The 15,517-nt window shown below is 42.0% G+C and overlaps 1 protein-coding gene across 5 annotated transcripts in view; it reads left to right on the forward strand.

The window, feature by feature from the left end:
* The window catches only part of GOLGB1 (golgin B1), a 48,827-nt gene extending 34,764 nt beyond the window's left edge, over positions 1–14,063 (forward strand). For 4 of the 5 annotated variants that reach the window (XM_067317659.1, XM_067317658.1, XM_067317661.1 and 1 more), the window contains 9 exons: positions 480–2,430; positions 3,703–3,881; positions 5,111–5,276; positions 5,995–6,126; positions 8,273–8,431; positions 8,589–8,686; positions 9,339–9,473; positions 10,955–11,060; positions 12,306–14,063. In XM_067317659.1, coding sequence (XP_067173760.1) covers positions 480–2,430; positions 3,703–3,881; positions 5,111–5,276; positions 5,995–6,126; positions 8,273–8,431; positions 8,589–8,686; positions 9,339–9,473; positions 10,955–11,060; positions 12,306–12,440 — 3,061 coding nt within the window. In that variant the 3' untranslated portion in view covers positions 12,441–14,063. The remainder of the gene's footprint in view (positions 1–479; positions 2,431–3,702; positions 3,882–5,110; positions 5,277–5,994; positions 6,127–8,272; positions 8,432–8,588; positions 8,687–9,338; positions 9,474–10,954; positions 11,061–12,305) is intronic. The other variant, XM_067317660.1, reaches the window with a different exon arrangement.
* The last annotated feature ends 1,454 nt before the right edge of the window (positions 14,064–15,517 follow it).

The following is a 15,517-nucleotide window of genomic DNA, read 5'->3' on the forward strand; positions in this document are numbered from 1 at the left end:
TCTTTGCAAACTGGAAAGTAAAATGAGCATCAAACACATGAGAACAGTGACTTCTGATTTTTTTTATTTATTTTTAATTAGCAAAGATGGGTGAGAGAAAATAAGTATTTTAATGAAAAGGGGGTAGTAACATTCGACTTCTAACCTTCTCCAGTTTTCCAGTACTGACGCTTAACACTTATAAAAAGATTTATCTTGCTAAACACCTTTTTTAAAAATGTTGCTGTTCCCTGCCCTCCCTCTTGAGACAATAGCAGAGTTGGAAATTTAAAAGATGCTTTGAATTTTAAATTGAGGGGGACTAATCATGTGGCTATTTCTAGTGTTTTTTGTTTTTTTTGTTTTTTGGTTTTTTTAAGTAAAACTAATTCTGTGGGTTTTTTTCTAAATTAATAGCATCAGTGAAAACTGTCAGTGAGGATCTGGATACTGAGCTACTTCATTGATTTGTATCTAACTTTTTTCTTTTCTGTTTTCAGGCTGGAACGCGATAAGCAAGACTGTGAGTCTGGTTCCAAGCGGGAGATTCAGCATTATCAGAAGACATGTGAAATATTGCAGGAGGAAAAAAAGGAGCTTTTGGCTCAGCTAGAAGGGTCTCAGAAACTGTACAAAGAGTCGCAGAATGAACAGCAGAAACTGGAGTCAGAAATCAGGACCCTGAGAGACCAGCTTGCTGACTTACAGAATTCCTTCACCAAATGTGAATTAGTCAGAGAAGAGCTGGAGGGTATGGTCAAGCAACAAGAGACTTCTATCCAAAACTTTAAATTCAGCTGTGAACAGCTTAAGGCTGATCTGCAGGCTTCCAAGGACCTAACAAACAAGCTGCATGAAGAAATTAGTGCCAAGGATCAAAAGATCATTAGTTTGCTGTCTGCCAAGGAAGAAGCAGTTATGGCTGCCCTATCTGAATTACAGCAGCAACATTCTGAAGAGATGAAAGAACTGGAGCAGAGGCTAAGTAAGGAAGAAGAAGGTAAAAAAGCCTTGGAAAATGAAAAGAAAAAATTTCTGGACAAGCTTGATCATCTCACTGAAAAGATGAAAATAAGTAGAGAGGAATGTAAGCAGCAGAAGGCACAACTGGACTCCTTCACCAAGTCCATGTCATCTTTGCAAGATGACAGAGACCGTGTACTGAGAGACTACAAGCAACTTGAGGAACGTCACCTTGTTATAATCTTGGAGAAAGATCAGCTAATTCAAGAGGCTGCTTCTGAAAACAATAAGCTCAAGGAAGAAATTAGAAATTTTCATAGTAAGATGGATGACCTCCACTCGGAAAATGCCAAGCTGGATGCAGAGTTAGTGCGATATAGAGAAGACCTGAACCAAGTGATTTCAATAAAGGACTCTCAGCAGAAACAGCTGCTTAAAACACAGCTTCAGCGGATCCAGACTCTGGAAAAGGAGAAGGCAATTGTAGAAGCACAGCTGAAAGAGTCTGAGCATACTCAGGACAATCTCAGGGAGTGCATGGAAGTCTTGAAAGAGGATAAAGCCAGAATGTCTCAAAAGGTTGAGACTCTTACATCCTCTCTATCTCAGGTACAGGGTGAGATGACAGCGTTATGTGAGGGGGGTCCTATCATGGAGTGTCAAGTGCAGCTGAAGGACCGAGAGGAAGAGGCACAAGAACTGAGTCACAAACTTGCCCTGTCACAGAAAAGGATAACAGAACTTGAGGGGGAACTAGCATGTGTTCAAAGGGATGCAGCCATAAGGGTGGAAGAGGCTGAGGACAGGCTTAGAAAGGAGCTGAAGCACCTACATCATGATGCAGGGATAATGAGGAATGAAACAGAAACAGCAGAAGAAAGGGTAGCAGAGCTGGCACAAGACCTAATGGAAATGGAACAGAAATTTCTTGCAGTCACAGAGGAAAATAAAGATCTCAGAGCCCAAATTCAGTCTTTTGGGAAGTCCATGAGCTCTCTTCAGGATAGCTGGGACCAGACCAATGAAGAGCTTCAAGTTTTGAAACAGAAATACTCTGCAGACTTAGAGGAACACCAGAATCTAATGCAGAATCTTCAGAAACAGGTGGTTCAGCTACAGGAGGAGCAAAACTCCACTGCCAGGGACCGAGATGCAGCAAGATCTGAGCTGACAGAACTGCAGAAAGCTGCTGATGAAAGAGGTCTCTTGACCCAGGTTGAGAAACTTAATCAGAAGCTCAGAGTTAAAGATGATGAGCTTCTCCATTTGTCTTCGGAACTGGAAAGCTCTTCCAACCAAGTCAAATCTTTCTCTAAGGCTATGGTGAGCCTGCAGGATGAGAGAGACCGTCTGCTGAATGAACTGGACAAAACACGGAAAACTGAAGAAGTGAAGCAGCAAGCAGCAGGGAGCACTTTCAGCACTCCTTCGGAAGTACAGAGTCTTAAGAAGGCCCTGTCCTCCTTGCAGAATGACAGAGACAGACTAGTAAGTCCTTGTTCTCTCTTTCTGCTCTTATATAAAGCCTCAGTGGAAAATTGAGGTGACTTCCTTGTGACCTCTATTGAATCTTCAGATTTCCTTAAAATTCAGCAGATCTAGATCTGGTATTTACAATGTAAAACATAGATCATTGTCTTTTCTGACACATGGATGCTTATCTATGATTCCATTGTCAACTTTGCGAGATAGTTTCTGTTGTAAACTTAGTTTTAAAATATGGAATCATAGGAATAAGATGTGGGTTCCTTGTTAATCTGCTTAGTCCACATCTGTGGAAGCTCATATGCATTTGATTTGTGTTTGCTCGTCTTTTCTAAAAACTTGAGAGCCTTCCCCCCCACCCCCCAATTTTGGCAGCTGATTGGCAAGGAAGGTACAAGGCACTGCAGCTTCATTTTGATATCCTTGCTTGCATACTTAGCATGTCTGTGTTTGTGTACTCTCTGGAGCAATGTGGCTAAGCAAATTTCGGAGCTCTAGTTGCTGGTCTGATGACAGTGATTTTTACCATCATTTCCCATGGTTACTTGGTCTTAGTTTTCCCTTCATTTCCTTAATCCACAACAGACTTTATGTACCATCTTAAACACTTTTTCCTTTGTGTCAGTTTAATGTCTTTGAGATATTTGTAGATTTGCCTCTTCTGTTGCTGTTTAGTTTAACTTAGATATCTGTGTAGCATTTCTAATGCTAAGATAGATCCTCAGTAGAGGACCCTCATGGTTCTTTAAGTACTTCCTTGTCTCCAGAGTCAGTCACATCATCTAGTCTTCTTCAATAAGTGATGGCAGTGATGGATGTGGAATGGCAACTTCTTCTAATTCCAGTCTGTGTAGACAATCAAAAGGATTTTTAGTTCCTCAATTCCCTGATTTTTTTACTTTTGATTCTTAGAACTAAGTACCAACTTCAGGAGTTGTTCTTATTCAGCTCTTTCTCTCTCACTTTATCACTCCCCCCAAATATAGGAACTAATATTCTAGTTCAGGGTCTTTCTGTTAATGTACATCAAATCTTAATGGAATGTTTCAAAACTCCCTACTCTCTCATTCGCAATATCATTTTCAGAGGTTTTTTAGCAGCTTTTAGTAGACTGCTGTAGTCACTGATGTCAATTTCTAGATTCTCTGTCATCTGAATGTGACTTTTTTCCCTCCGGATGCCATAGTGAGAAATGCTTTTAAATGCTTATAAATAATAAACCTAGCTGCTTGCTCAGTGGTTGTCACACACTCTGATGTTTCACTTTAATTAAAGGTGAGAGAGCTTAAGAATCTACAGCAGCAATACATACAAGTTGGCGTGGAAACAGCTGAAAATTCTCGTTTAAAAGCTCAACTGCAGGAATATCAGCAAGAGGCCGATAAACAGCACCATCTCCAAGAGCAGCTGAAGCAAGAAAGTATTTTCTACCAGCAGGAGCTCCAACAGCTTAGGTGAGAATTGCCTTTCTTCTTCACTGCCTCAGAGATGCAAATATGCCTTTTCTTAATTTTTTTTTCTTTTTTTAAATAATGCAAAGTGCCATTGTGTGTAGGCGCCGAAGTATTGAATACCCTTACCCATGTCTGCTGTCACTAAATCATCTGCCCTGTTCAGGAGTGGGCATGCATTTTCCTTGTTTGTCCTTTTGCCTCAGGCTTTGGGTAAAGGTTTACAAAATGACGTACTGGAGGAAAATGGTTATGTGAAACAGGTCAATGGCCTTTTAATTTTTGTTTCCTTCCCCCAGTGGTGGCCAATGTCCTCTCTTTCAGAGGAAAATTAGGCAGTTTCTTTTTTGGAGCTTATTTATATAATTATGGAACTCTCCACTCCAAGCTGATGATTGAGAGAACGCCCTTGATTATCTGACTGATATCACTGTATAGAAGATACTCACGTCATATGACTCTAATACTTTGTTTTACTTGCTTTATGTCTTCCATAAAAACAGTCTGTAATTTTAGTCTAGTAAATTGTCATGCTCTGCTGGACTAAAATTAGCCAAAACGCTACGCCCTGTTCTAAAAGTGGGAAAAAATTCCTCTGAGATTACTTCAGAGATCCACCTAAGTATGACAGAATCTGGAGTGAGAGGGGTTTTTCTTTTGTGGAAATGACGTGGTTTATCTTTGGACAAAGAGATATAAACACTTGTAATGCTCCTTTCCCCCCCCAGTCTGACCGCAAAACTAAATAGATCTTGTAAAGTTTTAAGCAGCTTGCAAGTTTTATTTATCTCCTGATAAAAGAAAGGGAGACTTATTTCTTGGACATCTACAGTGCAAGTGAAGTGAAGGACTCATAATTACTTATTGGGATCAATGCTATGGCTTTGGTGTGTGTGACTGAGATGGGGCGAAACTATGGTGAAAAGTTGCTTTGTCAATGACATTCTAGCCAAAACTCTATGTACAGCAAGACCATAGAATGGTTCAGGATTACCAAACATGTGAGTAGTGAACAATCTGCAATGTTGAGTCAAATAAAAAATACTTCCTTAAACTTGCTCTTAAGCTACTTCTACTTAAGAGGTTTTATTTCCATAAAGCCCACTTACCTGGCACAGGGTAATGATGGGAAATAGTGAGCATCTTCCTTGGTTTATTCTGAGCTGGGTGCCTGGGTATCATAAGTGTTACTTGTAAATTCCTGGTAATTTCCTTTACATGATGCTTTGCAGACAAGAGAAGACTTCCTGGGAAAAGCAGAGCAGCAGCATAAAGGAGCAGTACCTGATGGTCATAGCAGACAAAGACCAGCAGCTGAGCCATTTACAAAGGATCATGCAAGAGATGAGGCTGCCCCTCAGCAAGTCTGAAATTGTAGAGGAGCAGTACCAGAAGAAGGTGAGTGGAAACAGAGCAGCTTCTGCATAGCATGGAAATCTGAGGCTTGAAATTCAGCCAAAGCAGTGCGTGTTTCTTGTCTTCGGATCTAGCAGGTCAAACATCTTGCAGACTGCAGTATCTGATTTTGTTGCATGGCTTTCAAGGGGTATACCAACAAAGCAACTTGGATTATTGAAAACCTGTAGAGGACCATGGCATACCCTTAATACCCTCTTCCCTTAGTTCATAGTTCCTAACTTTCCAAGAGAGAGAGTAAAAGAGACTGGGCTTGCCAAGCATTTTAGTTCCATCCAGCCAGTGTGGACCTTCTCAGGTCTTTCAATCTGGCTGTTTTAGAATTGCCTCTTGCACTGTTTTTGAAACTAAAATCTTCTCTTCTGTTTTAGTTCTCCTTAAAAATTAGAATGTGACATTAAAAGTCTCTTGTTGAGGTTTTTATTGCTGTTTGTACTGTGCTGTTTTTTGTCATGTATTGTACAGGTTTTGAGAAGTACCAATGCTATGTGCAAGTTGAGTGATTTTTCCTGATTTGGCTTTTCAGCTGCCTTTTGGGATATTACTGTTTTACTCCATGTTTGATGTCTTCTTTGGGCAGGTCAAGTTCCAGGCCTAGGAATAATTTAGGACTTTGATCTTAGAATACTAGAGAAAGAAGGACTAATGTTGAAGGGGATTGTCATATGTGATATATTTTTGATTTTTCTTACCCTGGTAGATTTCTCCAGAACTTCTGAGAAGGGACTTTTCAAGCCTAGAAGCAGAGACAAAACTTCTTCAGGCCCAGCTAAGTGACACCCTGAAAGAACTGCACCAAAAAGAGCTGAGGATTCAGCAGTTAAACAGCAAGGTACAGGTTATATCTTCTACTTTCTTGTGGAGTCTGGGCTGAGCAACGTGGGGAAGAGGATAGGCTTGAACAGGGCTCAGGGAGCAAGACCAGATCTTTCTGTTCTTGTGGGCATTTAGTGAAATATCACAGATTCAAAAATATGGGTTAGAAGAGACCTCTGAAGATCATCTAGTATGACCTGCTTGAAGCAGCACTGTCACCAACACTAGATCAGGTTAGCCATGACTCTGTCTAGCTGAGTGGCCTCTTTCCTATTTCTCTTTATCTCTTTTGAGCTGGGGAGCCCCAAACTGGTCACAGTATTCTAGCTACAGTCTTCTGGTACCAGGTAGAGGGGATAATAACTTTTCTCACTCTGCTGGTCTTGCTCCTCCTAATGTAGCCTAGTATATAATTTGCCTTATTCACTCTTGGCTTGTATTCAGCTGGGCTCCTCTGTAATTTCCAGATTCTTTTCAGGAGAGCTGCTACTTGGGCAGTCTCTTTCCATCTTTTACTGATGTGTGGGTTCTGCCTCAGGTGCAGCACTTTACACTTCCCTTCGCTGAATTTAAGGTTTCTGTTGGCCCAATCCTCAAGTTTCTCAAGGCCATCTAAATTGAAGACCCTAGGGGTACTCTGCTCATTGCTGGCTGTCAAGCCACCTTTGAGTCCAGTGGTCCAGCCAATTTTAAGCCTATGTAACAGTCTGTCCAGTTCCTAGTTTCTCAGTTTCTTGATGTGAATGCCTTGGGAGATGGTGTTAAAAGCCCTGCTAAAGCAAAATATATTACATTCGCTTCTCTCTCCTTTTTCATATAGTCAGCCATTTGGTTGTAGGACGCAATAAGCTTGGTCAAGCATGGTCTGCCCTTGATAAATCAGCGTTGACTATTCTCAATTACCTTTTGAGGAGCATTCATTGAAATTAATCTTGTTAACCTTGGTATAATAACTAGCATTTTAAAGATATTTTATTCAAGTGCTATTTAGGAAATTCCAGTATTATTGTTGCCTTCTAGGCTTGCAATCCTATTCCTTGTTTGTATGGTTTATGATCCATTGTGATGAAGCAAGGGGTTGTATCTCCCAGCTTCTACAGCAAATTTCAGATAACATCTGTCATGGCATTGTTGTGCCTTATTCAACCGATTCCTTAGCTGTGAAAGAAGTATGATTTCCAGACTTGTTAATTTGAAACATGAAAATATTTCTGGCCTTTAGATTTCTCTTGAGAGCTTTACTTGACAAAATTTTGCTATTTGTGAAGTAGGGAATTGTTTTCTGTTTTCTTGACACTACCTAATCCCTGGTTGGATTACATAGATCAGTCAGCAGGATCAGTGCCAGTAGTGTATGAAACAGCTTTTTGCCACTGTATTCTAGTGCCATTCTCTAAAATGACCATCCTGACTGACGGTAGTGGAGTTCTGATGATGTCTGTCCAACTTCTTGCGTCATGGAAAAGTCCGTTTTTTAGCTCTCCTAATCCTTTTCTCTGATCCTGCTGTCAACAGTTTCACTTCTCCCTTGCTAAATACCATTGCCCAGACAAATTCCCTCCTTCTGCTGGCATTTTTATTGGCAGCAGGGAGACCAGCGAGAGAAAGATTATGTGAAGAAAATTGTTTCAAGGTTCAGTTTCTATTAGTTGACAGGACTTTATTATGTACTCTTGCCTTCTAGACTCCTGAAGGAAGTCCCTCCTTCAGAAGGCACACTTGCGATCTTTAGTGCTCTCTGCTGTCTTTAAAAAGCTACTGTATTTCAGTGCAGAATCACAAGCGGTCCGATTCCCAAAACACAAGGCTGAAAATTTAGCAAGCTTCTCGGAGAGATTTGCAGTCAAGGAGACAACAAGAATATAAAATCATTAAATTATTAATGATGTTTTTGGAAGGCTCAGGTCAATCTCAACACTTGAAACCTTGTTTTGGAAGCATGTTACCCCATATGTCACGTTGACATTTCAGGGCCCCTATTCTGAAATCATAGCCATGAACCACTGTTGGAAGCTATCACTGATGTTTGGACCTTAGAAATGTACAGCGTGGCAATTTCTATGTTCTCAGTACAATTTTACCCTCAGTTACACAGAAAATAGGTTTGCTTTCAGAATAATGTCTGAGAAGTTCTTTACTCAGCAGTTTTGTTCTCTTCTCAGCTGTCTCAGGTCTTTGAGGAGAAAAATGCCCTCTCCCTTCAGCTGCGAGGTAGTAGTCGGAACATCAGTGAGAGCCATCAGCATTACAACGAGGTTTTGAACCGCTGCTTGGTGCTTGAGAAGCAGCTTCAGGAGCTACAGCTTCCAGACAAGGGCGTGGTAAGGGTCTTCCTCTGGGTGCAAGTGAGAGAAAAGCTTACTGCAGATGGTCCCACTAACTGTGCAGCAATGTAGCTAGCTTCTACCCTGTTCATTCAGTACCCTTCTGCCACACATTCATGTGTATGTGGTGTGTGTGTGTGTGTTTGTTTTTTAGGAGTTGTTTGCAACAGATGCTGCTCCAGGAGCACCCCAAGAAAAGAATGAGCTTCAGAGAGAGGGTTACACACCAGAACTACAGGAGTTGCAGCTGAGGTAAAGAAAGTGTGAGAATAGCGGTGGGAGGTGTTAGTCCTGATGGAGGGCCTCGGGCTGAGATGCTGGGGAAGAGCCTGGTTCTGATTTTGGAGCTTTGAGGAACCCAGTTCCACAGTAGGATCTCATGGAAGTTGAGGAACTGTCAGATGTGCTTGATGGCTATAATTAGTTAACCTCTTTGCACAGAACTTCAAACAGTATAGAAATAACGTGCAGGAGCAGTTATGGTTGACTGTCTCCAGTCAGACTAGTATCTTTGGTTTAGTGGGCTGGGTCCCCAGTAACTACAGAAGTATGTTGATGGTCCTGGTCTCAAGGCTCTCTGTGCCCTAAGCCTAGGGTGAAATTGAGACCTAACAGACAGTTCCTTGTACCCTTTGGAAATAGTTTTCTGAAAGGGGGCATGGGTAACAGAGACAAGGAACTCATTCCTGATGTGACACAGAAGCTTCAAGAGACTCATCTCCTCATTCTGGTTTTCTGAATAATTTAAATATTTAAAGAAAATTTAAGTTTAAAGAAAATAACTGTCTTCTGTGGGGGGTAGAAAGAAATTGGAATCTGTTCACCTACCATATCAGTGAATACAACAGAAACAGTAGTCCAGGAATGAGCCCTTTTTAGCATATGCTTGTTTACTTTTTGGTAGGTTGTCTGAAACTGAACATTTGCATAGCAGCACAAAGCAGGATCTGAGGTATTTAGAAGAGCAGCTGGAGGAAGAACGGGACCGGCGTCTTGCTGTGGAGGAGGCGCTCTCAGCAGCACAGGATCAGATCAGGAGGTGAGGCAACTTGAGCAAACAGGCAGTATTACAATAAAAGCATGATGATCCTAGTTGTTTGTTCATCTCCGCACTTCACACATCCTTATGCCCGATGCCACTTTGGGTGTAGAAACAACTATGCCATGTCTATCTTTAATTTTCCAGACAATGATATAATTGAACAAAAACTCAAGTGAGACAAATTCTGACTAGAAATAAGTTGCCAACTTTTTCGGTGAGGAAAATTAACTACTGGAAAGTGTGGTTTGGAGCCTGGGAATTGGATGAAGGGAAAAGAGGAGTTCTCAGGTGCTTCCCGGGCATTTGTCTCCTCAATAAGCACCCGTGTATCTCAGGTTAGTTGACAGATGCCCTTATAACCAGCAGGGAAAAGGAGGCATTAGGATGAGGTGAGTCACATGGTAGAAATGCCTGTTTCTTCTCATTGACTATAAAAAGTGGTTTTTTGCCACTTAACTTGATCGTAGGCACTTCTGTGTGCACCTCTTGGTAGTTAAGACAAATACCGCTACGGTAGTCTTTTACATCAGAACAGTGGCTTTCTTCCTGACACCCATGCTTATCGAGCAAAAAAATATGGGCCAGATGCAAGAATTCTGAAGTTCTCTGGTAGTTGCTACACAACTCGGCATTATCCCTTTCTAGCATTAAAGTCTATAGAGGCCTCCTACAACTGAGCCACTTCTCTAATGTTAGTCCAAAGATTTGACAGTGCTGCCTATGCATCTTATGTTGTAATAGTAACTTATCAATCTTGAAGATTTGGCACTGGGAAGTAGTTTGCAAGAACCATTACCATTGGGGCCAGGGCTTCCAGAAAAATTTCACAGAATTTAAAGTAGACAGTTTATCAGCTGTTCTGGCTTCTTTCAAGTCACAAGCTGTGAAATTTCACATGGAAGCCCCTGTGCAGAACTCACAGACCTTAGTTAAGTTAAAGCATTTGAAATTCTTGAAAGACAAAGGAAAGAACAGTACAAAAAAATCAAGAGTTTTGAAGGGACAGGATATAAATTAGGTAAGAGAAGACTTCACTGCCAGCAGCTGAATTGTCCCCACTACTGAAAAGAATGAAAATCCCCACATCATGCAATATGGAAGTTTTTTCTTTTCTCTCTGACTGGCAGGCATGGGAAGTGGCTAGTGCTGCAACTCTACCTTTCAGAGAGCACAATATGCCTACTCTGTTATGGTTTCAGCAGCTTCCAGATAATTTGGGAATAATTTAATTTTGAAACAGTATTTGAGGACAGGAAGGAGGATTATTGCTACTTGGATCACCCAGTCATTCTGCTCAGCCTGGGCTCAGGAGGCCTGACAGTTGTACAAATAAAACCAGTTTTTGTCAAGTGAGGCCACTGCTGGTTTGCCTATGGTTGCCCACCTTTTGAACTAGTACCTCCTTTCATAAGCTTGTCTACAGTGTTTGCTTGGGGCATCATAACAAACTGAGACTGATTTAATGTTTTTTGCTGCAGGCTGGAATCAAGCGAGTGGACGTCTTCCTTAAGTACTAGCATTAATATGACTCCAGGTCATGAGCGTTCCTTGCTGATTGACTCCATGGATAACACTTTAAACAAAGTAAGAATTTTCATTCACAGCTGCCAATGATGCGAGCCCTGGCTGTTGCAGGAAAATGTTAACTGAAAACTGTGAACCTATAGCAGGCTAAATCCTGCTTTAGGCATATCTAGTTCTGTATGGGCTTCTGTGGTTTTCTGCCCTTGGCTTGCTCTGCTTTCCATGTCAGAAGCTGCTTATTGTTCTGAGTGTGACTTTGCCGCAGTCTGCGTGAGCAGAGTGTATTTCAGAGGCCACTAAAACGTAGATCAGCATTGCCTGCACTTGAGATGTGGTCCCAGGTCCCTTGTGGGACCAAGGCCTCAGCGGTGAGCAGAGAAGCAAAAGGCTGTGCAGATGTATAATCTCTTGGATAAGAAGCATACATGATAATGGCCCCGGCATCTGTGGCGTCTGGAGAGCCTGCCCTTTGTTTGGCAACCGTCTCAGTCTTTCCTTGCTCGTCGTCTTTCAAGCCTGTGTCAGTCAGGCTGGAAGCCAAAGTAGAAAGCTGCTTTTTCACTGTACTGAGTGAGTGCCTGGCAGCCGCTTGTCCTGTTTTGATAAGGATGATGCCCTGCTGAAGAGTTTGCCCTCTGCCCTCTCCAGCAGAAAGGGGGCAGTACTCCCAAGAACAGCGTAAGCAGAACCAGGGCAACAGACATAACTGGATGCTACCCTGTGTTCATGCCGGGGGAATGTTAGTAGAACAGACTGTTTTCTCTTTGTGCTGGAACTTTGCCAGCTGATGTTACATTGTTTGAAGGTACCTTGAGCCTAGTGTGAAATTGCCATACCTGATTTGTTGAGCAGGATCTGAAATCTCTGCAGCTGACAGGGTCAAGGGAACTCGACTAACGAATAAGCATTTTCATCTTCCAACCCAGTGGGATGAATTGGGGCTAGCTTGAGTCTCTAGCAGAAAAATATCATTGATCCGTTTGCTTATATGTCACTTGGGCTAGAAATTTGTAGGTAGCAAATGTTAGGGGGAGATGTTTTGCATCTTGTTGGCCTTTCTCAAGCAGAACTGGCGAGTGCTGGTTTATGGCTAACCCTCAGAGAGCAGGTTCTGTCTGATGGGGGTGGGGAACGTTTTATTGAGGATTGACTCGAGGTAGAATCTGATAGTGGAAGGGGTTTTGGAAGGTTGGTGCTCATTAGCTTAGACAAAATTATCTTCATGGCCTGGAGAGCTCTGGGTGAAGGCAAATGGGGACTTGGTCATTCCTGGCACTAACTGGTGTGTCTCTTTTACTCTTCCAGACTCGGCATATCCCTGGACTGTGGCGCCTGTTACGATCTCTCTTCTGTTCCCGAACCCACTTGCCTCTGCTAGCGGCCGTGTATCTGCTTGTTCTTCATATCTTGCTCTTTTTATGCTTTACAGGCCACCTGTGAACAGGAACGACAGCCTTTCCTCGAGCCCCAGCCCTTTGTGTAAGCCCTGGGCCTGCAATGCCTAGCTGCAGGGTAGCTGTAACCACCACTTCACCCAGCTGCCTTCTTGTACCGAATCAAATCAGCCCTTAAGAGGCAGCTGAACCCAGCAACTTGCATCCAGGTTGCTTACTCTCATTTAAGTATGCAGCAGCCAGTGCTGATGCTTGGACTCTGTTTCCAGGACATCTGCCATACCATTTAGTGTTTTTAAGTCACTGAGTGGTGCATTTTATGAGCCAGAGTCCTCATGCTGCAAGCTCCAAAGAGGCATCTGTTCCTGCAGCTTCTACCTGGAGCTGGCACCACTCATTTTAGAGTATTATACTTGTGGTAGGTATAAGTAAAATTTTTGAGTTGCTGCAGTACATCAACATTTTTAGGAACTTCAGGATCCTCCCCTCTTAGACTCAATCAATAAGTTCGGTTGGGGAAACCCTGTAGCTACTTCTAAGAAAGGGAAATTTCTTTCTTCCTTCTGGCCCTTAGATCTTAGGGATGTTTTAAATGTGTATCTTAAGGACATTGTGGAATCTTTAAGGAATATGAATCAAATCTCAAAATCATGTTTCCTGCTCAGTTGTGCCTCCTGTCAAAGAAGGGCCAAAATCACTGTGTCTGGACCTGCTGAGCATTCCATTTAAAAACATATGTCTGCTCTGATGAGCCTGTAAAATAATGTCAGTAATTTAATTATTGAAAAGGAATAGGAAACAAGAAATTTTTTTATCTTCAAGTTAATAACCTTGCTGTTTATAACACTTGTGCACCTCTCCCTGAAGAGAGAAAGTGCTTGCACGCCTCTTGAAATGAGGGGAGCTGTGCTCCTGCCTTCTGGTCCTCCGATTGATTACTTGTCACAAGATTAAACCTGTATAGGTTATGCTGAAGGGTTCCATTATGTGGTGTGTGGGCCCAAGTCAAAGGCAGAAGTCCCAAAAGTAAACTGTTCCCCCTAGGCTGGGCACGGGGACGGAGTTCTGGGGCCTGTTTTGGCATCTCTGCTTTAGGAAAAGCCTGTTGTGGAAAGCTAGTGCTGGGCATTGGACTTGTGTGAGCCTAAAGCAAACTGATGCAAATGGACCTGTTCCTATATGATACATGGAAAGCTAGGTTTTCTGAAGAATTCCTGAAAATGTCCTGGAAGTGAGATGGCGCCTCCTCCCAATGGGAGGATGCTGAATGCAAAGAAGCTTGTTCCAGTCAAGTTCCCTGTCAGTGACCAAGTTGTCCTGCCTTCTGATCTGAGCACTTGCAAAAAGGCTTGTACCTGCCTCTGGCTTGAGTAGCCACATGCATTTTTCACAGGTGAAAGAGGTAGTTCTTTTGATATTGCTGGTGAACAAAGATTCTTTAGTCACTGAACGAAGCCTGTTGGAGGATGGATTGATTTCATCACTGTGCCTAAAATAATTGGCTCTCTGGCAGGTCCAGAACACTGGCACTGCATATCCATTTGCGCACCGCCCTTGAGCATCTATCCTGAATTCCTCAACTACATAAAATTCAGTGACCAAATACTTTGCCTGTAGTTTCTTCAGGTACATGCTCCTGTATATAATAAAGATTATTTTTCAGATGGAAGTTGTTTAATGTCATCGTGTAAATGTCAGAGGTCCCTTGAAGGTGTGGTGCTGTTGTATACTTTTTATGGGTGTGCCATAAGACTGTAGCTCATTTCAGTGTACTCTTCCTGGTGTGCTGGTTGGAGAAGATCTGTTCCCTTCATATTATTTGAAGGGTCATGGTGATGGCCTGTTTTCCCATCTCGCCTCTCTCTCAGCCTTTTTCAGGTTCTGCTGCAATGACAAAAGAAGGAAATAGCATTTTACTTTCCAAAGCAATTCTGATAAAACTGAAGACTACTTATTTTCACTTGTAATTGTGTTTAGGCAGAATGAACTAAATTCTGGACCCCATTAGTGTCGTGTAACCCCAGGAAAGTCACAGGAGTGAGTTGCACATTTCCAATTTGCTGTTGCTAACTTAGGTGAGACAAGTTGAAACATAATGTCCTTGTTCAATGTTCTGTAGCCAAAGGCAGGTACCTTCATCCATTTTAATAGAGAGCTCTGTTGCAACTGAAGAACGCTATTAGAACAAAAGCTAAATAATAGGATATTGTTAGACTGTGGATGATGTTCCCACTGCTTTTAATAGGAGGAAGAATTAGAAGCCAAGTATGTTTCCTCACAGTTCCTGGTGCTAGTTCACTGCACAGGACCCAAAGTTAGCACCTGCCTTGCTTCTAAGGCAAGCTTCTGCTGGTTCAGAGTGGTTTGAATATCTTATACCTTTGGAAGAAGCAGCTAGAGCTTTGATTAAAAGGTGTGAGGGTGGGGGGGAGGATGGGGACCAAAACCTGGAAGGCGCTCCTGATCTCATAATCGTAGTCTGACTTAACAGTTTTGTGGCTTGATCTAATGAAATAATGAAAGGTGTGGAATTTTTACCTGGCAATCACTGCTTCAAAAATTTCAGCTTCTTGTTACGTCTCTGTTTGGCTGAACCTGTGCTGGCTGCTTGTTTGATCAATGTCCAAAAAAAGCCCTGGATATCTTGCCATCCTGTCAAATAGAAATGGCCACTCTAGAAGCTTTTTGTGTTTCACTTGACTCATTCACAATGGAAATTATTTTGGTTTGAGACATTTATTTAGTACCAGACTAGTGTAATTCATGCTACTTATTCCAAAACTGTGCACTTTCCACCAGTGAGCAATGTACCGAAGAGTTTGGTCTGTAAGTGCTTAGGATTCTTTGACCACATCCTTTCCATCCTCCCAGTTCAGGCGATTTACTTTTTTACTTTACTTTTTTTTTTTTTGTCCTGAAAGATCTTTATATAAAATATGTGTGTATATATATATGAATTATGTGCCTATGTGTTTATACATATATTTTAATTGCGCTGTAAGGTATTGAGCCAAATTTCTTAACTTCTGTAAGCAGCAGCTTTCTGGCTCAAGATCTCACTGTAATGGTCAAATTCAGGGGCTTTAGCCATTTAAGTTTTTCTTATTTGTATGGCACAGTGCT

This window comes from Apteryx mantelli, chromosome 1 (assembly GCF_036417845.1).
Source record: "Apteryx mantelli isolate bAptMan1 chromosome 1, bAptMan1.hap1, whole genome shotgun sequence".
Lineage (NCBI taxonomy): Eukaryota > Metazoa > Chordata > Aves > Apterygiformes > Apterygidae > Apteryx > Apteryx mantelli.